The 17,626-nt window shown below is 47.7% G+C and overlaps 1 protein-coding gene across 1 annotated transcript in view; it reads left to right on the top strand.

Annotated features, from left to right (window-relative positions):
• LOC112228301 (transcription factor COE1-A) overlaps window positions 1-12,429 on the top strand; it is a 36,031-nt gene extending 23,602 nt beyond the window's left edge. The window contains exons 5-6 of the mRNA XM_024393498.2: window positions 1,797-1,870; window positions 12,113-12,429. Of these exons, the coding sequence (XP_024249266.2) occupies window positions 1,797-1,870; window positions 12,113-12,257 (219 nt within the window). The 3' untranslated portion in view covers window positions 12,258-12,429. The remainder of the gene's footprint in view (window positions 1-1,796; window positions 1,871-12,112) is intronic.
• The last annotated feature ends 5,197 nt before the right edge of the window (window positions 12,430-17,626 follow it).

Here is a 17,626-nt window from a genome sequence, read left to right as displayed (position 1 = left end):
AATACTACGTGAAGCTCTTAGGGCCACTCTGTGTGTTTTTGTGTTGTTCAAGTGGAATCTGTTCTTTCAAATTCCAGGGAGGGAGGGAGAGAGAGAGGGTGTTGGTAGTGATGGCGGGTCAGGGCGGGTGGGGAGGAGAGGGCATGATGGTCTTTGACTGTATGGTGTATATGGGTAGCACAATCGCTAAGGATAATGTCACCCAGTGTAGTGTTCTGTTTTGCATCCAAGTCTTAGGTGGTGAATTGAAAGGCCACATTTGTTTCCAATGATCAGCTGATTGTCATGTATATGTTTCAGACAGACAGAGCATTGGGCTCCAACCTCCAAACAAGTCTGCATTCCAAATTGCACCGTGTTCCCTAGATAGTGTGCTAATTCTGAGCGGAGTCCTTTAGGGTCCTGGTCAAATTCAAATTCAATGCCTATATGGAATAGGGTACCATTTGGGACACAGGACATGTTACAGAGAGACAGGAAGTCCTATTTCCATCCGCACTAACAGCCCTGTTTGACTGGACCACAGCCCTGTTTGACTGGACCACAGCCCTGTTTGACTGGACCACAGCCCTGTTTGACTGGACCACAGCCCTGTTTGACTGGACCACAGCCCTGTTTGACTGAACCACAGCCCTGTTTGACTGGACCACAGCCCCTGTTTGACTGAACCACAGCCCTGTTTGACTGGACCACAGCCCTGTTTGACTGGACCACAGCCCTGTTTGACTGGACCACAGCCCTGTTTGACTGGACCACAGCCCTGTTTGACTGAACCACAGCCCTGTTTGACTGAACCACAGCCCTGTTTGACTGGACCACAGCCCTGTTTGACTGAACCACAGCCCTGTTTGACTGAACCACAGCCCTGTTTGACTGAACCACAGCCCTGTTTGACTGAACCACAGCCCTGTTTGACTGGACCACAGCCCTGTTTGACTGGACCACAGCCCTGTTTGACTGGACCACAGCCCTGTTTGACTGGACCACAGCCCTGTTTGACTGGACCACAGCCCCTGTTTGACTGGACCACAGCCCTGTTTGACTGGACCACAGCCCCTGTTTGCACTGTACCACAGCCCTGTTTGACTGGACCACAGCCCTGTTTGACTGGACCACAGCTCCGTTTGACTCTAAAACACCCTGGAACGGCAGTGAAAATACATACTTGATTACTACAGGTGAGGTGATATGTTGTCACACAAAGGAAAATAAATGTTAACCAAAATCAAGCTAAATGCTGATGTGGATTATTTGGAACAGAAGCGAACGGGTTGGAAGTTGAAGTCCAATCACCTTACCCTCACCTTACCCTCACCTTAACCTCACCGTACCCTCACCTTACCCTCACCTTACCCTCACCTTACCCTCACCTTACCCTCACCTTACCCTCACCTTACCCTCCTAACCTTACCCTCACCTTACCCTCACCGTACCCTCACCTTACCCTCATCTGGGTAACTTCTGTGGATTTCATTTTCTTATCATGCAGGAAGTGACGTGTGATACATATTACAGGGTACATCTGTAAAAGAGACCTAGATCTCAGCATGAGTCCCTGACAAAATAAAGGTGATGAAGACAAGTGAGAGCCAGGTCCCATAATGTTTCAATAGAGACCGATGTGATTTCTGTGTGGAAGGAGATGTTACCAGACGTGATCCAGACCACAGTAGGAACACTCTCTCCAGGGCAGATCTAGTGGGCCTCTGTGATGACCAGTGCCAACCCAACCTTGCTTCAAAAAAACAACTCCTCAACCTGTTTCTAATATAATTTTTGCCCCCCTCCTTCTGCAGGCTATTGTTTATGAAGGGCAAGACAAGAACCCTGAGATGTGCCGAGTATTACTGACACACGAGATCATGTGCAGGTAAGAAGAGGAAGCTCTGCTGTTCTGCTTCTCCTCCTGTCTGCTGCTACAATATACTACACTATAATACACTCAGGGGTGGGTTGATCTGATAATTCTGGCAAATGCCAGATGGGCTGGATATTGTTTTTGTTGGGTAGACTGGTCAAAATGGACACACACCAAAATATGTTTTTATATTTAAAAAAATATTTTAAAAAATGAAAAAGGTGACATTGGCCTATTAAGATTTATTTTTAAAGATTTGTTTTTCCAAAAATATTTTTTAAGATTTCTCTGTAATACTAATCAATAATATGCCTTTGGTGGATCAGCGGATAGCGGTTATCTTATCTTATCTGACCTGAGGTTATGCAAACTCACATTCAAACATGGCATCAGCACAGACACCTGCTTCCAACTCTGTTATCAGTTAGACAGTCAAGATCATGGATTGTAAAAAACCGAAAGGGTGCCTATAAATGTAGAAGGAGCACATTCTAGATTGTCACCTCACTCAAAACGTACTATTTTTTTTTTTTTTTTTGGGGGGGGCGGCAAAAAACACGATTAGTCAAACAGTAAAGTGCATTATCCTCGTGATTCCTGTAATGAAAGTGCCTTCCCTGACCCTGTGCCCTCGCTGGGGCCTGCTGCTGTGACAAGTGAGCCACTCCACCCCGTCCCCTCTCACTATCCCACTACCGTTTGCCACTACACTGACTACACTACACTACACTACACTACACTACACTACACTACACTACACTACACCTCTCAACCATAAATGTACAGTACGTTCATATCGTTGTCTACACTGATACCAAGACCTCACCTTGTATATGGTAGTTGTTTCATCCAGGCTCAGCCTTACTACAGCGAAGCAGGTCACCCCTCCCCTGCAGGGAATAACAGAGAGGAAAAGTAGAGGAAGATGAGTTTTGCTATCAAATGTTGTACCTTTAATTGAAATCTAAAGATGAATTTGCTTGGAATGGGGGGGTGAGGATACAGTCTTTCCTTTTTATAGAGGCATTTGAACAGTCCCCCCCCCTAAAAATACCTCTCTGATGCCTGGTTAATTAGGACATGCAGAAAGTCATTACTCAGTTTGAATTATCCTGTTGTTCAGCTGCTAACAAATGGGCCTTCCCTATCATTGTGATATATATGCAGGACATATATGTAAACATGTGTGTGTGTATATATACACATACACACACACACACACACACACACACACACACACACACACACAAAGACACACACACACAAAGACAAAGACACACACTCCCCCTTCGTACTCATATTTAGAACAGAAGTGATTCTCTGACCTTTCTTCAGAACAAAGTTAACTTTTACTCTTTAATTTGGGATAGTCACATGATTAATAGTAGCATTAGAAATGTACAATTATTATACAATATGCTTTTTAGTATGTGGTTTAGAGCCCACCAGTACATGCCACCACCACAGTTGTACCGTATAATCATTTCCCATAGCAGTGTTGGGTTGAGGCCCATAGCTCCACAGTGTTGGGTTGTGGCCCATAGCTCCACAGTGTTGGGTTGAGGCCCATAGCTCCACAGTGTTGGGTTGAGGCACATAGCTCCACAATGTTGGGTTGAGGCACATAGCTCTATAGTGTTGGGTTGAGACCCATAGCTCTATAGTGTTGGGTTGAGGCCCATATCTCCTCAGTGTTGGATTGTAGTGTTGGGTTGAGGTCAAAGCTCCCAAGTGTTGGGTTCTATAGTGTTGGGTTGAGTCACATAGGTTGAGGCCCAGTGTTGGGTTGAGACCCATAGCTCTACAGTGTTGGGTTGAGACCTACAGTAGCTCCCCATAGCTCCCCAGTGTTGGGTTGAGGCCCATAGCTCCACAGTGTTGGGTTGAGGCCCATAGCTCCCCAGTGTTGGGTTGAGGCCCTCTATAGCTCTACAGTGTTGGGTTGAGGCCCGTAGCTCTACAGTATTAGGTTGAGGCCCATAGCTCCCCAGTGTTGGGTTGAGGCCCATAGCTCCACAGTGTTGGGTTGAGGCACATAGCTCTACAGTGTTGGGTTGAGGCACATAGCTCTATAGTGTTGGGTTGAGGCCCATAGCTCCACAGTGTTGGGTTGAAGCCCATAGCTCTATAGTGTTGGGTTGAGGCCCATAGCTCCACAGTGTTGGGTTGAGGCCCATAGCTCTATAGTGTTGGGTTGAGGCCCATAGCTCTACAGTGTTGGGTTGAGGCCCATAGCTCTACAGTGTTGGGTTGAGGCACATAGCTCCACAGTGTTGGGTTGGGGCACATAGCTCTATAGTGTTGGGTTGAGACCCATAGCTCTATAGTGTTGGGTTGAGGCCCATATCTCCTCAGTGTTGGATTGTAGTGTTGGGTTGAGGCCCAAAGCTCCCCAGTGTTGGGTTGTAGTGTTGGGTTGAGTCACATAGCTCAACAGTGTTGGGTTGAGACCCATAGCTCTATAGTGTTGGGTTGAGGCCCGTAGCTCTACAGTATTAGGTTGAGGCCCATAGCTCCCCAGTGTTGGGTTGAGGCCCATAGCTCTATAGTGTTGGGTTGAGACCCATAGCTCTATAGTGTTGGGTTGAGGCCCATATCTCCTCAGTGTTGGATTGTAGTGTTGGGTTGAGGCCCAAAGCTCCCCAGTGTTGGGTTGTAGTGTTGGGTTGAGTCACATAGCTCAACAGTGTTGGGTTGAGACCCATAGCTCTATAGTGTTGGGTTGAGGCCCGTAGCTCTACAGTATTAGGTTGAGGCCCATAGCTCCCCAGTGTTGGTTTGTGGCCCATAGCTCCACAGTGTTGGGTTGAGGCACATAGCTCTATAGTGTTGGGTTGAGACCCATAGCTCTATACTGTTGGGTTGAGGCCCGTAGCTCTACAGTATTAGGTTGAGGCCCATAGCTCCCCAGTGTTGGGTTGAGACCCATAGCTCTATAGTGTTGGGTTGAGGCCCATAGCTCTACAGTATTAGGTTGAGGCCCATAGCTCCAGTGTTGGGTTGAGGCTCATAGCTCCATAGTGTTGGGTTGAGGCCCATAGCTCTATAGTGGGTTGAGGCTCATAGCTCTATAGTGTTGGGTTGAGGCCCATAGCTCTATAGTGGGTTGAGGCCCATAGCTCGAGAGTGGGTTGAGGCCCATAGCTCCACAGTGTTGGGTTGAGGCCCATAGCTCTATAGTGGGTTGAGGCCCATTGCTCCACTGTGCTGGGTTGAGGCCCATAGCTCTATAGTGGGTTGAGGCCCATAGCCCCACAGTGTTGGGTTGAGGCTCATAGCTCTATAGTGTTGGTTTGAGGCCCAGTGTGCGAGACACAACCATGGAGATGTGGATGCATCAGACAGTGATTTTTGGGATGCCAGTCCAATGTGTCATGAACCACTCCCCAAGTCTCTCCACTCCCTCAACCTCTCCCAAGTCCCCTCCCCCAGAACATTTGTCTGTTCACCATTAATCAGTACTGTTAATTGCCATTCACTACCATTAGCCATATGTTGCCAAGCCAGCTTGAGACGTACAGTAAGAGCTTAGTCCTTTCATTTGACAAACTCAGTAATAGAATGAGCTTTCCAACGCTTTTATAAAGAAGACACACATGTATTTAAGGTCATATACAATTTTGTGTGGACCAACAAAAAAGTTATTTCCAAATGATAAGATTCACTAATTAATAATTAAACAAATTGGGATTTATTGTTTTGGTTTAAGCGAGAGCCAGTGAGCTGAAATCATTTGTGACGGTGTTGAGTATTTTTTTTACAAGGGTTAGAGGTCCCGGTATGGTAGCAGTGTCCTCACACCAACAGCCATCAATTCATCCTGTTAATTACATGAGGCGATTTAGATGTATTTTCTTCAAAAGCTGCGGCAGGAAGGAAGCGTTGAGATTAAAGATGTGATTTCCTTTGGAAGTCCTGCGGGACCGAATGGAAGTTAACAGGAAAAGAAAATATCCCCCTCAACAAAGCTGGTGAAGGCATGTACTAATTAGCATAATTTTTGTTGGTGGAAGGGGAGAGGGTAATGGGGGGGGTAAGAAGAAGAAAATCCTGTCTCCCGTGGGTGCTGCCTGATGATTGGATTGCAGGGAAACCACTAATCAATTCTAAAGTCATCCCCCCTTCCTCCTCTCCCCTCACCTCCCTCGTCAAGCCTCACTCTATTCTGATCCAATGGGACCACGCTGTGACCCAGTTCAGAGAGTCGCACAGAAATGAAAGCAAGGGAGAGACAGAGGAGGGAGGCCAAAAATGGAGAGCGACAGAAAAGAGAGAGGGAAAAAGATGTACTCCTGCTACCCACAGCCCTTAGTCAGTCACAATGTACTCCTGCTACCCACAGCCCTTAGTCAGTCACAATGTACTCCTGCTACCCACAGCCCTTAGTCAGTCACAATGTACTCCTGCTACCCACAGCCCTTAGTCAGTCACAATGTATTCCTGCTACCCACAGCCCTTAGTCAGTCACAATGTATTCCTGCTACCCACAGCCCTTAGTCAGTCACAATGTACTCCTGCTACCCACAGCCCTTAGTCAGTCACAATGTACTCCTGCTACCCACAGCCCTTAGTCAGTCACAATGTACTCCTGCTACCCACAGCCCTTAGTCAGTCACAATGTACTCCTGCTACCCACAGCCCTTAGTCAGTCACAATGTACTCCTGCTACCCACAGCCCTTAGTCAGTCACAATGTATTCCTGCTACCCACAGCCCTTAGTCAGTCACAATGTACTCCTGCTACCCACAGCCCTTAGTCAGTCACAATGTACTCCTGCTACCCACAGCCCTTAGTCAGTCACAATGTACTCCTGCTACCCACAGCCCTTAGTCAGTCACAATGTACTCCTGCTACCCACAGCCCTTAGTCAGTCACAATGTACTCCTGCTACCCACAGCCCTTAGTCAGTCACAATGTACTCCTGCTACCCACAGCCCTTAGTCAGTCACAATGTATTCCTGCTACCCACAGCCCTTAGTCAGTCACAATGTACTCCTGCTACCCACAGCCCTTAGTCAGTCACAATGTACTCCTGCTACCCACAGCCCTTAGTCAGTCACAATGTACTCCTGCTACCCACAGCCCTTAGTCAGTCACAATGTATTCCTGCTACCCACAGCCCTTAGTCAGTCACAATGTACTCCTGCTACCCACAGCCCTTAGTCAGTCACAATGTACTCCTGCTACCCACAGCCCTTAGTCAGTCACAATGTACTCCTGCTACCCACAGCCCTTAGTCAGTCACAATGTACTCCTGCTACCCACAGCCCTTAGTCAGTCACAATGTACTCCTGCTACCCACAGCCCTTAGTCAGTCACAATGTATTCCTGCTACCCACAGCCCTTAGTCAGTCACAATGTACTCCTGCTACCCACAGCCCTTAGTCAGTCACAATGTACTCCTGCTACCCACAGCCCTTAGTCAGTCACAATGTACTCCTGCTACCCACAGCCCTTAGTCAGTCACAATGTACTCCTGCTACCCACAGCCCTTAGTCAGTCACAATGTACTCCTGCTACCCACAGCCCTTAGTCAGTCACAATGTACTCCTGCTACCCACAGCCCTTAGTCAGTCACAATGTACTCCTGCTACCCACAGCCCTTAGTCAGTCACAATGTACTCCTGCTACCCACAGCCCTTAGTCAGTCACAATGTACTCCTGCTACCCACAGCCCTTAGTCAGTCACAATGTACTCCTGCTACCCACAGCCCTTAGTCAGTCACAATGTACTCCTGCTACCCACAGCCCTTAGTCAGTCACAATGTACTCCTGCTACCCACAGCCCTTAGTCAGTCACAATGTACTCCTGCTACCCACAGCCCTTAGTCAGTCACAATGTACTCCTGCTACCCACAGCCCTTAGTCAGTCACAATGTACTCCTGCTACCCACAGCCCTTAGTCAGTCACAATGTACTCCTGCTACCCACAGCCCTTAGTCAGTCACAATGTACTCCTGCTACCCACAGCCCTTAGTCAGTCACAATGTACTCCTGCTACCCACAGCCCTTAGTCAGTCACAATGTACTCCTGCTACCCACAGCCCTTAGTCAGTCACAATGTACTCCTGCTACCCACAGCCCTTAGTCAGTCACAATGTATTCCTGCTACCCACAGCCCTTAGTCAGTCACAATGTACTCCTGCTACCCACAGATATGTTTCTGCACCCAGCAGGCCTGTCTTTCTGTTGTGCACGGCACTCCACACAAGTGATTCAGATATGCTGCTACCCTCCTGCATTACAATATCTCTGAGACATGAGAGACACAATATGGGTGATTGATGGAACTGATTCGATCTGTCAAGAAGAAGGCCGAGAGGAGAAAATTAAGAGAGGGGGAGAGGGGAATGAGGTAAGAGAGTGGGGAGAGGGGAATGAGGTAAGAGAGGGGGAGAGGGGAATGAGGTAAGAGAGGGGGGAGAGAGGAATGAGGTAAGAGAGGGGGGAGAGATAGAGGAATGGAGCAGGTGGTGCAGTGGTCTAAGGCTAGCTGTGCCACTAGATATCCTGGTTCAAGTCCAGGCTCTGTCGCAGCCGGCCGCAACCGGGTGACCCATGGGGCGGCGCACAATTGGCCCAGCGTCGTCCGGGTTAGGGGAGGGTTTGGCCGGCAGGGACGTTCTTGTCCCATCGCACTCTAGTGACTCCTGTGGCGGCCCGGGTGCAGTGCACGCTGACACGGTCGCCAGGTGTACAGTGTTTCCTCCGACACATTGTTGTGACTGGCTTCCAGGTTAAGTGGGTATTGTGTCAAGAATCAGTGCGGCTTGGTTGGGTTTCGGAGGACGCACGGCTCTTGACCTTCGCCTCTCCCGAGTCCGCACAGGAGTTGCAGCGATGAGACAAGACTGTAAACTAACAATTGGATGACATGAAATTGAGGAGAAAATGGGGGTACAAATAATGAGAGGATGGAGCGATAGAGGGGGGATAGGCTGATTCAGTGCAGAGGGGAGCCCTGTAGAAGGGAGACAATGCCTTGGGTTTTGTGTGACAGGCCTGTCCCCAGCCCCATTCAAATTCCCACTGCCACCTGTGCACTGGAAACATGAGCTGGGAGTCTCTCCAAGCTGCTCCTTTCCCCCTGCAGCCTCCCCCCTCCCTGCCTGTCTCAAGATCCCAACCACCGTGTACCCAGGTTGTGGACTTTTTTTTGGGGGGGGGTCTAAAGCAACATTTGGTTGGGGGGGTGGATATCGTTAATTCCCTGAGACTCTTTGGGCCATTGAAATGCTCAGACTGATCGTGTGGAGTTAGGAAACAAATTTCAAGATATTGACATACACAGCCCTGATTGGCTCATAGAGCCCTTACCAAAATAAACGGTCATTGGTCTATTATAAGAGGGTTTCCCAAACTCAGTCGAACTTATCATCAAGCTTGGATTATTTGAATCAGGTGTGTGGTGCAAAAATCAAAACTTGCACCCAGGGGTGGCCCCAGGACCGAGTTTGAGAAACCCTGTACAGTGGCTTGCGAATGTATTCACCCACCTTGTCATTTTTCTTATTTTGTTGCCTTACAACCTGGAAGTAAAATTGATTTTGTGGGGGTTTGCATCATTGACACAACATGCCTACCACTTTGAAGATGCAAAACATTTTTTATTGTGAAACAAATAAAAATGTTTAAACTTGAGCGTGCATAACTATTCATCCCCCCAAAGTCAATACTTTGTAGAGTCCCATTTTGCAGCAATTACAGCTGCAAGTCTCTTGGGTTATGTCTCTATAAGCTTGGCACATCTAGCCACTGGGGTTTTTGCCCATTCTTCAAGGCAAAACTACTCCAGCTTCTTCAAGTTGGATGGGTTCCGCTTGTGTACAGCAATCTTTAAGTCATACCACAGATTCTCAATTGGATTGAGGTCTGGGCTTTGCCTAGGCCATTCCAAGACATTTAACTGTTTCCCCTTAAACCACTCAAATGCTGCTTTAGCAGTATGCTTAGGGTCATTGTTCTGCTGGAAGGTGAACCTTCGTCCCAGTCTCAAATCTCTGGAAGACTGAAACAGGTTTCCCTCAAGAATTTCCCTGTATTTAGCGCCATCATTCCTTCAATTCTGATCAGTTTCCCAGTCGATGAAAAACATCCCCCACAGCATGACGCTGCCACCACCATGCTTGATGGTGTTCTCAGGGTGATGCGAGGTCTTGGGTTTGCGCCAGACATTGCGTTTTCCTTGATGGCCAAAAAGCTCAATTTTAGTCTCACCTGACCAGAGTACCATCTTCCATATTTTTGAGGAGTCCCCCACATGCCTTTTGGCTAAAACCAAACGTGTTTGCTTATTTTTTTCTTTAAGCAATGTTTTTTTTCTGGCCACTCTTCCGTAAAGCCCAGCTCTGTGGAGTGTACTGCTTAAAGTGGACCTATAGACAGATACTCCAATCTCCGCTGTGGAGCTTTGCAGCTCCTTCAGGGTTATCTTTCGTCTCTTTGTTGCCTCTTTGATTAATGCCCTCCTTGCTTGGTCCGTGGTGGGCGGCCTTCTCTTGGCAGATTTGTTGTGGTGCCATATTATTTTCATTTTTTGATAATGGATTTAATGGTGCTCTGTGGGATGTTCAAAGTTTTGGATATTTTTTTTTATAACCCAACCCTGATCTGTACTTCGGGACAACTTTGTCCCTGACCTGTTTGGAGAGATCCTTGGTCTTCATGGTGCCGCCCTTTGCTTAGTGATGTTGCAGACTCTGGGGCCTTTCAGAACAGGTGTATATATACTGAGATCATGTGACAGATCATGTGACACTTAGATTTTACACAGGTGGACTTTATTTAACTAATTATGTGACTTCTGAAGGTAATTGGTTGCACCAGATCTTATTTAGGGGCTTCACAGTAAAGGAGGTGAATACATCATATACACAAACCACTTTTACATTTTCTATTTTTGTTATTTCATTTCACCAATTTGGACTATTTTGTGTATGTCCATTACATGAAATCCAGATAAAAATTAATTTAAATTACGGGTTGTCATGCAACAAAATAGGAAAAATGCCAAGGAAGATGAATACTTTTGCAAAGCACTGAATTGTCATAAAATCAGATTATGTTGTCATACAATACAATACAACAAGAGCTTTTGCTGTCGTAGCGTCTGCTCTGGGTATCCCCTCCCTCTTACCCTTCCTCATCTGGGCCAAAAACTCCCTCCCAGCTGAATGAAATGACATTTCAGCCATTTTTCAAAAACAGCTCACAAAAAGGATGTAATCATCATTTTCACAATTTCATAGTGTAGAAATATAATTATAATATAATATAATATAAAGAAAACCGTAAAATCACATTCTTAACTGCACTGCTCCTGTAAAACGCTCTCTGCCTTCAAAAGGGGGACCAGTCAAATATTTTGCCTTCGAGGCAGGCGAGAGGGTGTCAGGTTAGCAGTGAACAGAGCGAGGCAGGCGAGAGACTGTCAGATTAGCAGTGAACAGAGCGAGGCAGTCGAGAGACTGTCAGATTAGCAGTGAACAGAGAATGTTTCACCCAAGACGGTGAAGTGAAAGGGAGGAGAGACCGGGAGAGAGAGGGAAGGGGGTGCCTGCTACCTGCCTCAGGTGATACTAGGGGTGCCACCCCCCCAACCCGCTCCCCACTCCCCGCTCCCCCCCCAGCCCACCCCCCTAGCACACCTGTCGCCCCTAACCAGGCTGGCCTCTGTATGGCCTGTCTTTGTGGGCTGCTTTAACAAAGCCATATGTAGAGAAAAATAATGCACCCAGACACACAGACAGAGGCAGTCTGTTCTACAGGTGACAAAGGGCTGGGTGGGCCTGGGAAAGCCTTAGTTCAGCCTTCAGAACAGGACCAGGCTGTTTGATAATTGGAAGGCTGCCTTCCCCTTTATCCTGTGGTGGTCTGGGCCTGGCAGAAGCAGCTCTCCCTGAAACATGAGTGTGTTTTTATTTATCTTTCTAACCCCCCCTCCCTCTCTCCCCACACTCCCCTCTATCCCCTCTCTCCCCTCTCTCCTCTCTCTCCCCTCTCTCCCTCTCTCCCCTCTATCCCCTCTCTCCTCTCTCTCCCCTCTCCCCCCCACTCTCCCCTCTATCCCCTCTCTCCTCTCTCTCCCCTCTCCCCACTCTCCCCTCTATCCCCTCTCTCCTCTCTCTCCCCTCTCCCCCCACTCTCCCTCTCCTCTCTCCATCTCTCCCTCTCTCCCTCTCTCCCCTCTCTCCCCTCTCTCCCCACTCTCCCCTCTCTCCCTCTCTCCTTCTCTCACCTCTCTGTACCCCTCAGCCGCTGCTGTGACAAGAAGAGCTGTGGCAACCGCAATGAGACCCCATCTGACCCCGTCATCATCGACAGGTACCTTCACTCACTCCTCCGCATGCTCAACTACTCCTACTGTGACCGCATTGTGTGTGTGTGTGGCCTCCTATGAGGCTGCTGATGCAGTGAGGGAACAGTATGAGGTTCAGGTCAGAACAGTCAGCTCATGTATCTACTGAGGTTTGGCCCAGAGCCTACCCACCCTATGGCTCTATTTGTACTACAGTGAGTACTACAGTGAGTACTAGAGTGAGTACTACAGTGAGTACTAACAGTGAGTACTAGAGTGAGTACTAGAGTGAGTACTAACAGTGAGTACTAGAGTGAGTACTAGAGTGAGTACTAGAGTGAGTACTAGAGTGAGTACTACAGTGAGTACTAGAGTGAGTACTAGAGTGAGTACTACAGTGAGTACTAGAGTGAGTACTACAGTGAGTACTACAGTGTATGTGGAGTGATCAGGTTCCACAGTGTCTGCTCCTCCACAGTGAGGGAGGACGAGGGGAGCCAGAATGAGGAAGCTGTTCTCTCCTCTCCGCTCCCCTTAATAAAACCCACATGGATAATGGACTGTGAAACAATAGCTGCCAAAGTGCCTGGAGCCCCCTCTCTCCCTCCCTCTCCCCCTCCCTCCCTCCCTCCCTCCCTCCCTCCCTCCCTCCCTCCCTCCCTCCCTCCCTCCCTCCCTCCCTCCCTCCCTCCCTCCCTCCCTCCCTCCCTCCCTCCCTCCCTCCCTCCCTCCCTCCCCCCCTAGCTGCCAAAGTGCCTGGAGCTCCCTCCCTCCCTCCCTCCCTCCCTCCCTCCCTCCCTCCCTCCCTCCCTCCCTCCCTCCCTCCCTCCCTCCCCTAGCTGCCAAAGTGCCTGGAGCCCCCTCCCTCCCTCCCTCCTTCCATGCCTCCAGGGCACCTAAACACAGGCCTTCTCTCTTCCACGTTGTGCATGTATCTGTCTCAGCTGGACAGGAGTCTTCAGACCTGGGCGTCCTCTATAGGCTTACTGAACTAAGGTTATTGGACCAGGCCTGCTGGTAGTTGTGTTAGACCCAGAGTACTGGAGATGATATAGTTGTTGTTGGACCATTACCAGGCCTGCTGGTAGCTGTGTTAGACCCAGAGTACTGGAGATGATATGGTTGTTGTTATGTTGTCTGTGTTATGACATCTATCTAACACAATAATCCTGGTTGTATTTACTCTGTTGATCTCCCAAAACGTCTGCATCTCAACGGCTGTGTGAGCTAATGTTGGCTGGATAGTGTGGTTCCACTACTGTCTCTCTATTCCCCTGACTGGGTCTGCTGCCCGTCCTCTCTCTCTGTGCTGTGGCTACTACAGCACGGCTGCTCTGGAGACAGTTCTTACGGAGCAGAACTGGAACATACCAAATAGGAGAAAGCTTTTGATTTACACCCCACAGAGTTGAGTTGGTTCACCCCAGTTATTGTTTAGTGCCACGGGGCAGACCTGATTTGTTGCTCTTTGTCAAACGGAACCTGGAGCTCATTGGTGAAGATGAAATCCCACTGAAAGAGGATTTGGGAGACGTGGTGCTTATGTATGTATGTATGTATATGTGTGTGTGTGTGTGTGTGTGTGTGTGTGTGTGTACAGTATGTACGTATGTAACGATGCATATGTGCAGTATATTGTTGGATTTCAGTATTCCAAGAGAATGTACGTATATTCAGGCCAAACTCTCATGGACATGCCCGTACATACCCACACATACACCTGTGTTGCCTCTGTAAAGGTGGATGGCAGTAGTGTTTGCTGTGGTAATGTATTCACTGACCCGCGCTACAGGAAGGACACAGATGCACATCAGCTGTGGCGCAGGTCTCCCCGTGCCAGGAGAGGAGAGGCGAGAAGTGGGGCACATACCTGGCTCACGTGTTCTGCCCCCCTCCTCTCCTATTCCCCTCACCGCCCAACGTTCCGCTTCACTGGGCCAGAAAGGGTCAGTGCCCCTGGGGTGGGGCAGGGGGGGGGGCAGCTGGAACCCCTTCCTCCTCTCTCAGCCCCCTTCCTCCTCTCTCTACCATCACACACCTTCAGACTTCAGTGAACAAACAGGGCTCAGATGAGCATGGGCAGATGAACCCAGTATCTTCTGTTGAACTCATCCTCTCTCAGTGCCAGAACACTGCGGTTGTGTTTTTGACTGCTCAGTGCCTTATGCTTACAGGGGATACATCAAAACAAACAGGTGCACTGGCCTCAGCACAATTCATATTGCTCATATTGCTCACCTGTAAAATACGATTATTTATTTTGGTTTGTGGGGGAAAGGGAATGTAGATTTTCATAGACTAATACGACATTCAAAGAGGACCCAGGTGAATCTACTGGCAGTGGAGTGACAGTGTCTCCTCTCCATATGCTGGGCCAGGCAGCCAGCCAGGCGCATTGGGTCCATGGCTTAGGTGTGAGGTTATCATACCATCATACACATTTGCTCTCCTTTCTGTCACACGTTCCTGCAGCACTGGAAAATGGGTCACGTGAAAACTGAAGAAAATAAATCTTGTGTTCTCTTGGCAGTTTGTTTTCAGTATTTGTTTTGGATGATGGCTGACAAACAGGCAGCTTGCCTTCGCTGATAGATACCATCTCAATTATGACTTATTCTTTCCTCCGAAATAGGTAATAAAAATAACAACTCCAACTTGTATCTTTTTTCTTGAAGTCGTTAAGTTCAATAAACAAGGGCTCATTAGTGTGCTCTTGTCTCAGAGAGCAGATTCGATTGCGGTGCTGTAATTAGCCGGGCTAGTGTTAGCTAATTGTCCTGGTTGAGAGAGAGAGTGAGTGAGAGAGAGAGAGAGAGAGAGAGAGAGAGAGAGAGAGAGAGAGAGAGAGAGAGAGAGAGAGAGAGAGAGAGAGAGAGAGAGAGAGAGAGAGAGAGAGAGAGAGAGAGAGAGAGAGAGAGAGAGAGAGAGAGAGAGAGAGAGAGAGAGAGAGAGAGAGAGAGAGAGAGAGAGAGAGAGAGAGAGAGAGAGAGAGAGAGAGAGAGAGAGAGAGAGAGGATCTGAGGGTGAGTGATTCACTAATTAGATCTCTCTCATAAGACCCCGGGATAGACTGCAGATAATCCCTCCGAATAATTACAAAACATGCTAATGAAGCCTTATTATTTTGTTAAAATAACAAATGTCATATTTACTGTGGTTTATTCTCTCTCATTTGTAAACACACAATATGAAGCGTTGGGATTTCAGTTGGGGAAACATGTTTATTGCATTATTTTTTATCTGCGAGGGAAGCTGTTACAGTCATTTTCCACTACCTGATTGAGGTTATCTACATATGAAATGGATGCCCTGTGCGGTGTGTGTTACTATCTACCTGTTTGTGTGTGTGTGTGTGTGTGTGTGTGTGTGTAGGAGGATCATTGATAGCTGTGGTGCTATTAACTTTAAAAAGTTAGGATCACCAGAAAAAAAAATGGATTGAGATTTAGCCTATATTGGGCCTATTTGAATCCTACTTAGTTTTGAACCACACCTCCTGAAGAATCTTTTTAAAACTTTCTTTCTGTATCACTAAATGTTTGCATAATGGTGCCGTTACCAGTTTGTTAGGGCGATATGGGCAAAGAAATCTAAATGTGATTTTTCAAACAAATATTGCAATTTGACTTATACAGTAGATCAAAACACTTGGGTGAACTGTTGGAATCATAATAATTATTAATCTAATTCTACGGTTGGTGTTGTTTGGCATGACAACAAATGAAAAGCCAGGTAGGAGTTATGACAGTGTAGGAACCAAAGTGCTGGTCAGTATTTCTCAGGGGACCCTAGAATTTGAATAGGTGCATAGATGTTACATTTAGACAACGATTTTAGAATAGGTTATCAGATTCAGAACCTGCCGTTGCACAGACAACATACTGATCTACAGGACACCATCACTGGTCGTCACCTGTATTAGAGATCATGTTTGCTTTGCCCTAGCTAGTGCATTTAGCTAGCTAGCCAGCAAGCTACACTGAACAAAAATATAAACAATTTCAAACATTTTACTGAGTTACAGTTCATATAAGGAAATCAGTCAATTGAAATAAATTCATTAGGCCCTAATCTATGGATGATATACAGTATATATATATATATATATATATATATATATATTTTTAATTTTTTTTTTTCTCCCCAATTTCGTGGTATCCAATTGGTAGTTACAGTCTTGTCCCATCGCTGCAACTCCCGTACGGACTCGGGAGAGGCGAAGGTCGAGAACCATGCATCCTTCGAAACATGACCCTAACAAGCCACACTGCTTCTTGACACACTGCTCGCTTAACACGGAAGCCAGCCGCACCAATGTGTCGGAGGAAACACTGTACTCCTGGCGACCGTGATTGAACCCGGATCTGTAGTGACACCTCAAGCACTGCATTGCATTGCCTTAGACCGCTGCACCACTCAGGAGGCCCCATCTATGGATTTCACATGACTGTGAATACAAATATGCATCTGTTGGTCACAGATAGCTTTAAAAAAAGGTTGGGGCATGGGTCAGAAAACCAGTCAGTATCTGGAGTGGGCCAGAAAACCAGTCAGTATCTGGTGTGGGTCAGAAAACCAGTCAGTATCTGGTGTAGGTCAGAAAACCAGTCAGTATCTGGAGTGGGTCAGAAAACCAGTCAGTATCTGGTGTGGGTCAGAAAACCAGTCAGTATCTGGTGTAGGTCAGAAAACCAGTCAGTATCTGGAGTGGGTCAGAAAACCAGTCAGTATCTGGTGTGGGTCAGAAAACCAGTCAGTATCTGGTGTGGGTCAGAAAACCAGTCAGTATCTGGTGTGGGTCAGAAAACCAGTCAGTATCTGGTGTGACCACCATTGGCCTCATGCCACGCGACACATCTCCTTTTCATGGAGTTGATCAGGCTGTTGATTGTGGGATATTGTCCCACTCCTCTTCTGACTGTATGAATTTACTGGATATTGGCGTGAACTGGAACACGCTGTCGTAAATGTTGATCCAGAGCATCCCAAACATGCTCAACTGTAACATTTTCCATTTACCATAACCCCACTGCCACCATGGGGCACTCTGTTCACAATGTTGACATGTTGGTAAACCGCGCACCCACACGACGCCATACACAATGTCTGCCTTCTGCCCAGTACAGCTGAAACTAGGATTCATCCCTGAAGAGCACACTTCTCCAGCGTGCCAGTGGCCATCGAAGGTGAGCATTTGCCCACTGAAATTGGTTACGACGCCAAACTGCCATAAGTTCAAGACCCTGGTGTGGACAACGAGCATGCAGAGGTTTGGCCCTAATGGTTTCTGACAGTTTGTACAGAAATTCTTTGGTTGTGCAAACCTACAGTTTCATCAGCTGTCCTGGTGGCTGGTGTCAGACGATTCCTCAGGTGAAGAAGCCGAATGTGGAGGTCCTGGACTGGCATGGTTATATGTGGTCTGAGGTTGTGAGGCTGGTTGGACGTACTGCCAAATTCTCTAAAACGAC

This window comes from Oncorhynchus tshawytscha, linkage group LG30, assembly GCF_018296145.1.
Source record: "Oncorhynchus tshawytscha isolate Ot180627B linkage group LG30, Otsh_v2.0, whole genome shotgun sequence".
NCBI lineage: Eukaryota > Metazoa > Chordata > Actinopteri > Salmoniformes > Salmonidae > Oncorhynchus > Oncorhynchus tshawytscha.
This window is presented reverse-complemented; position numbering and strand designations above follow the sequence as displayed.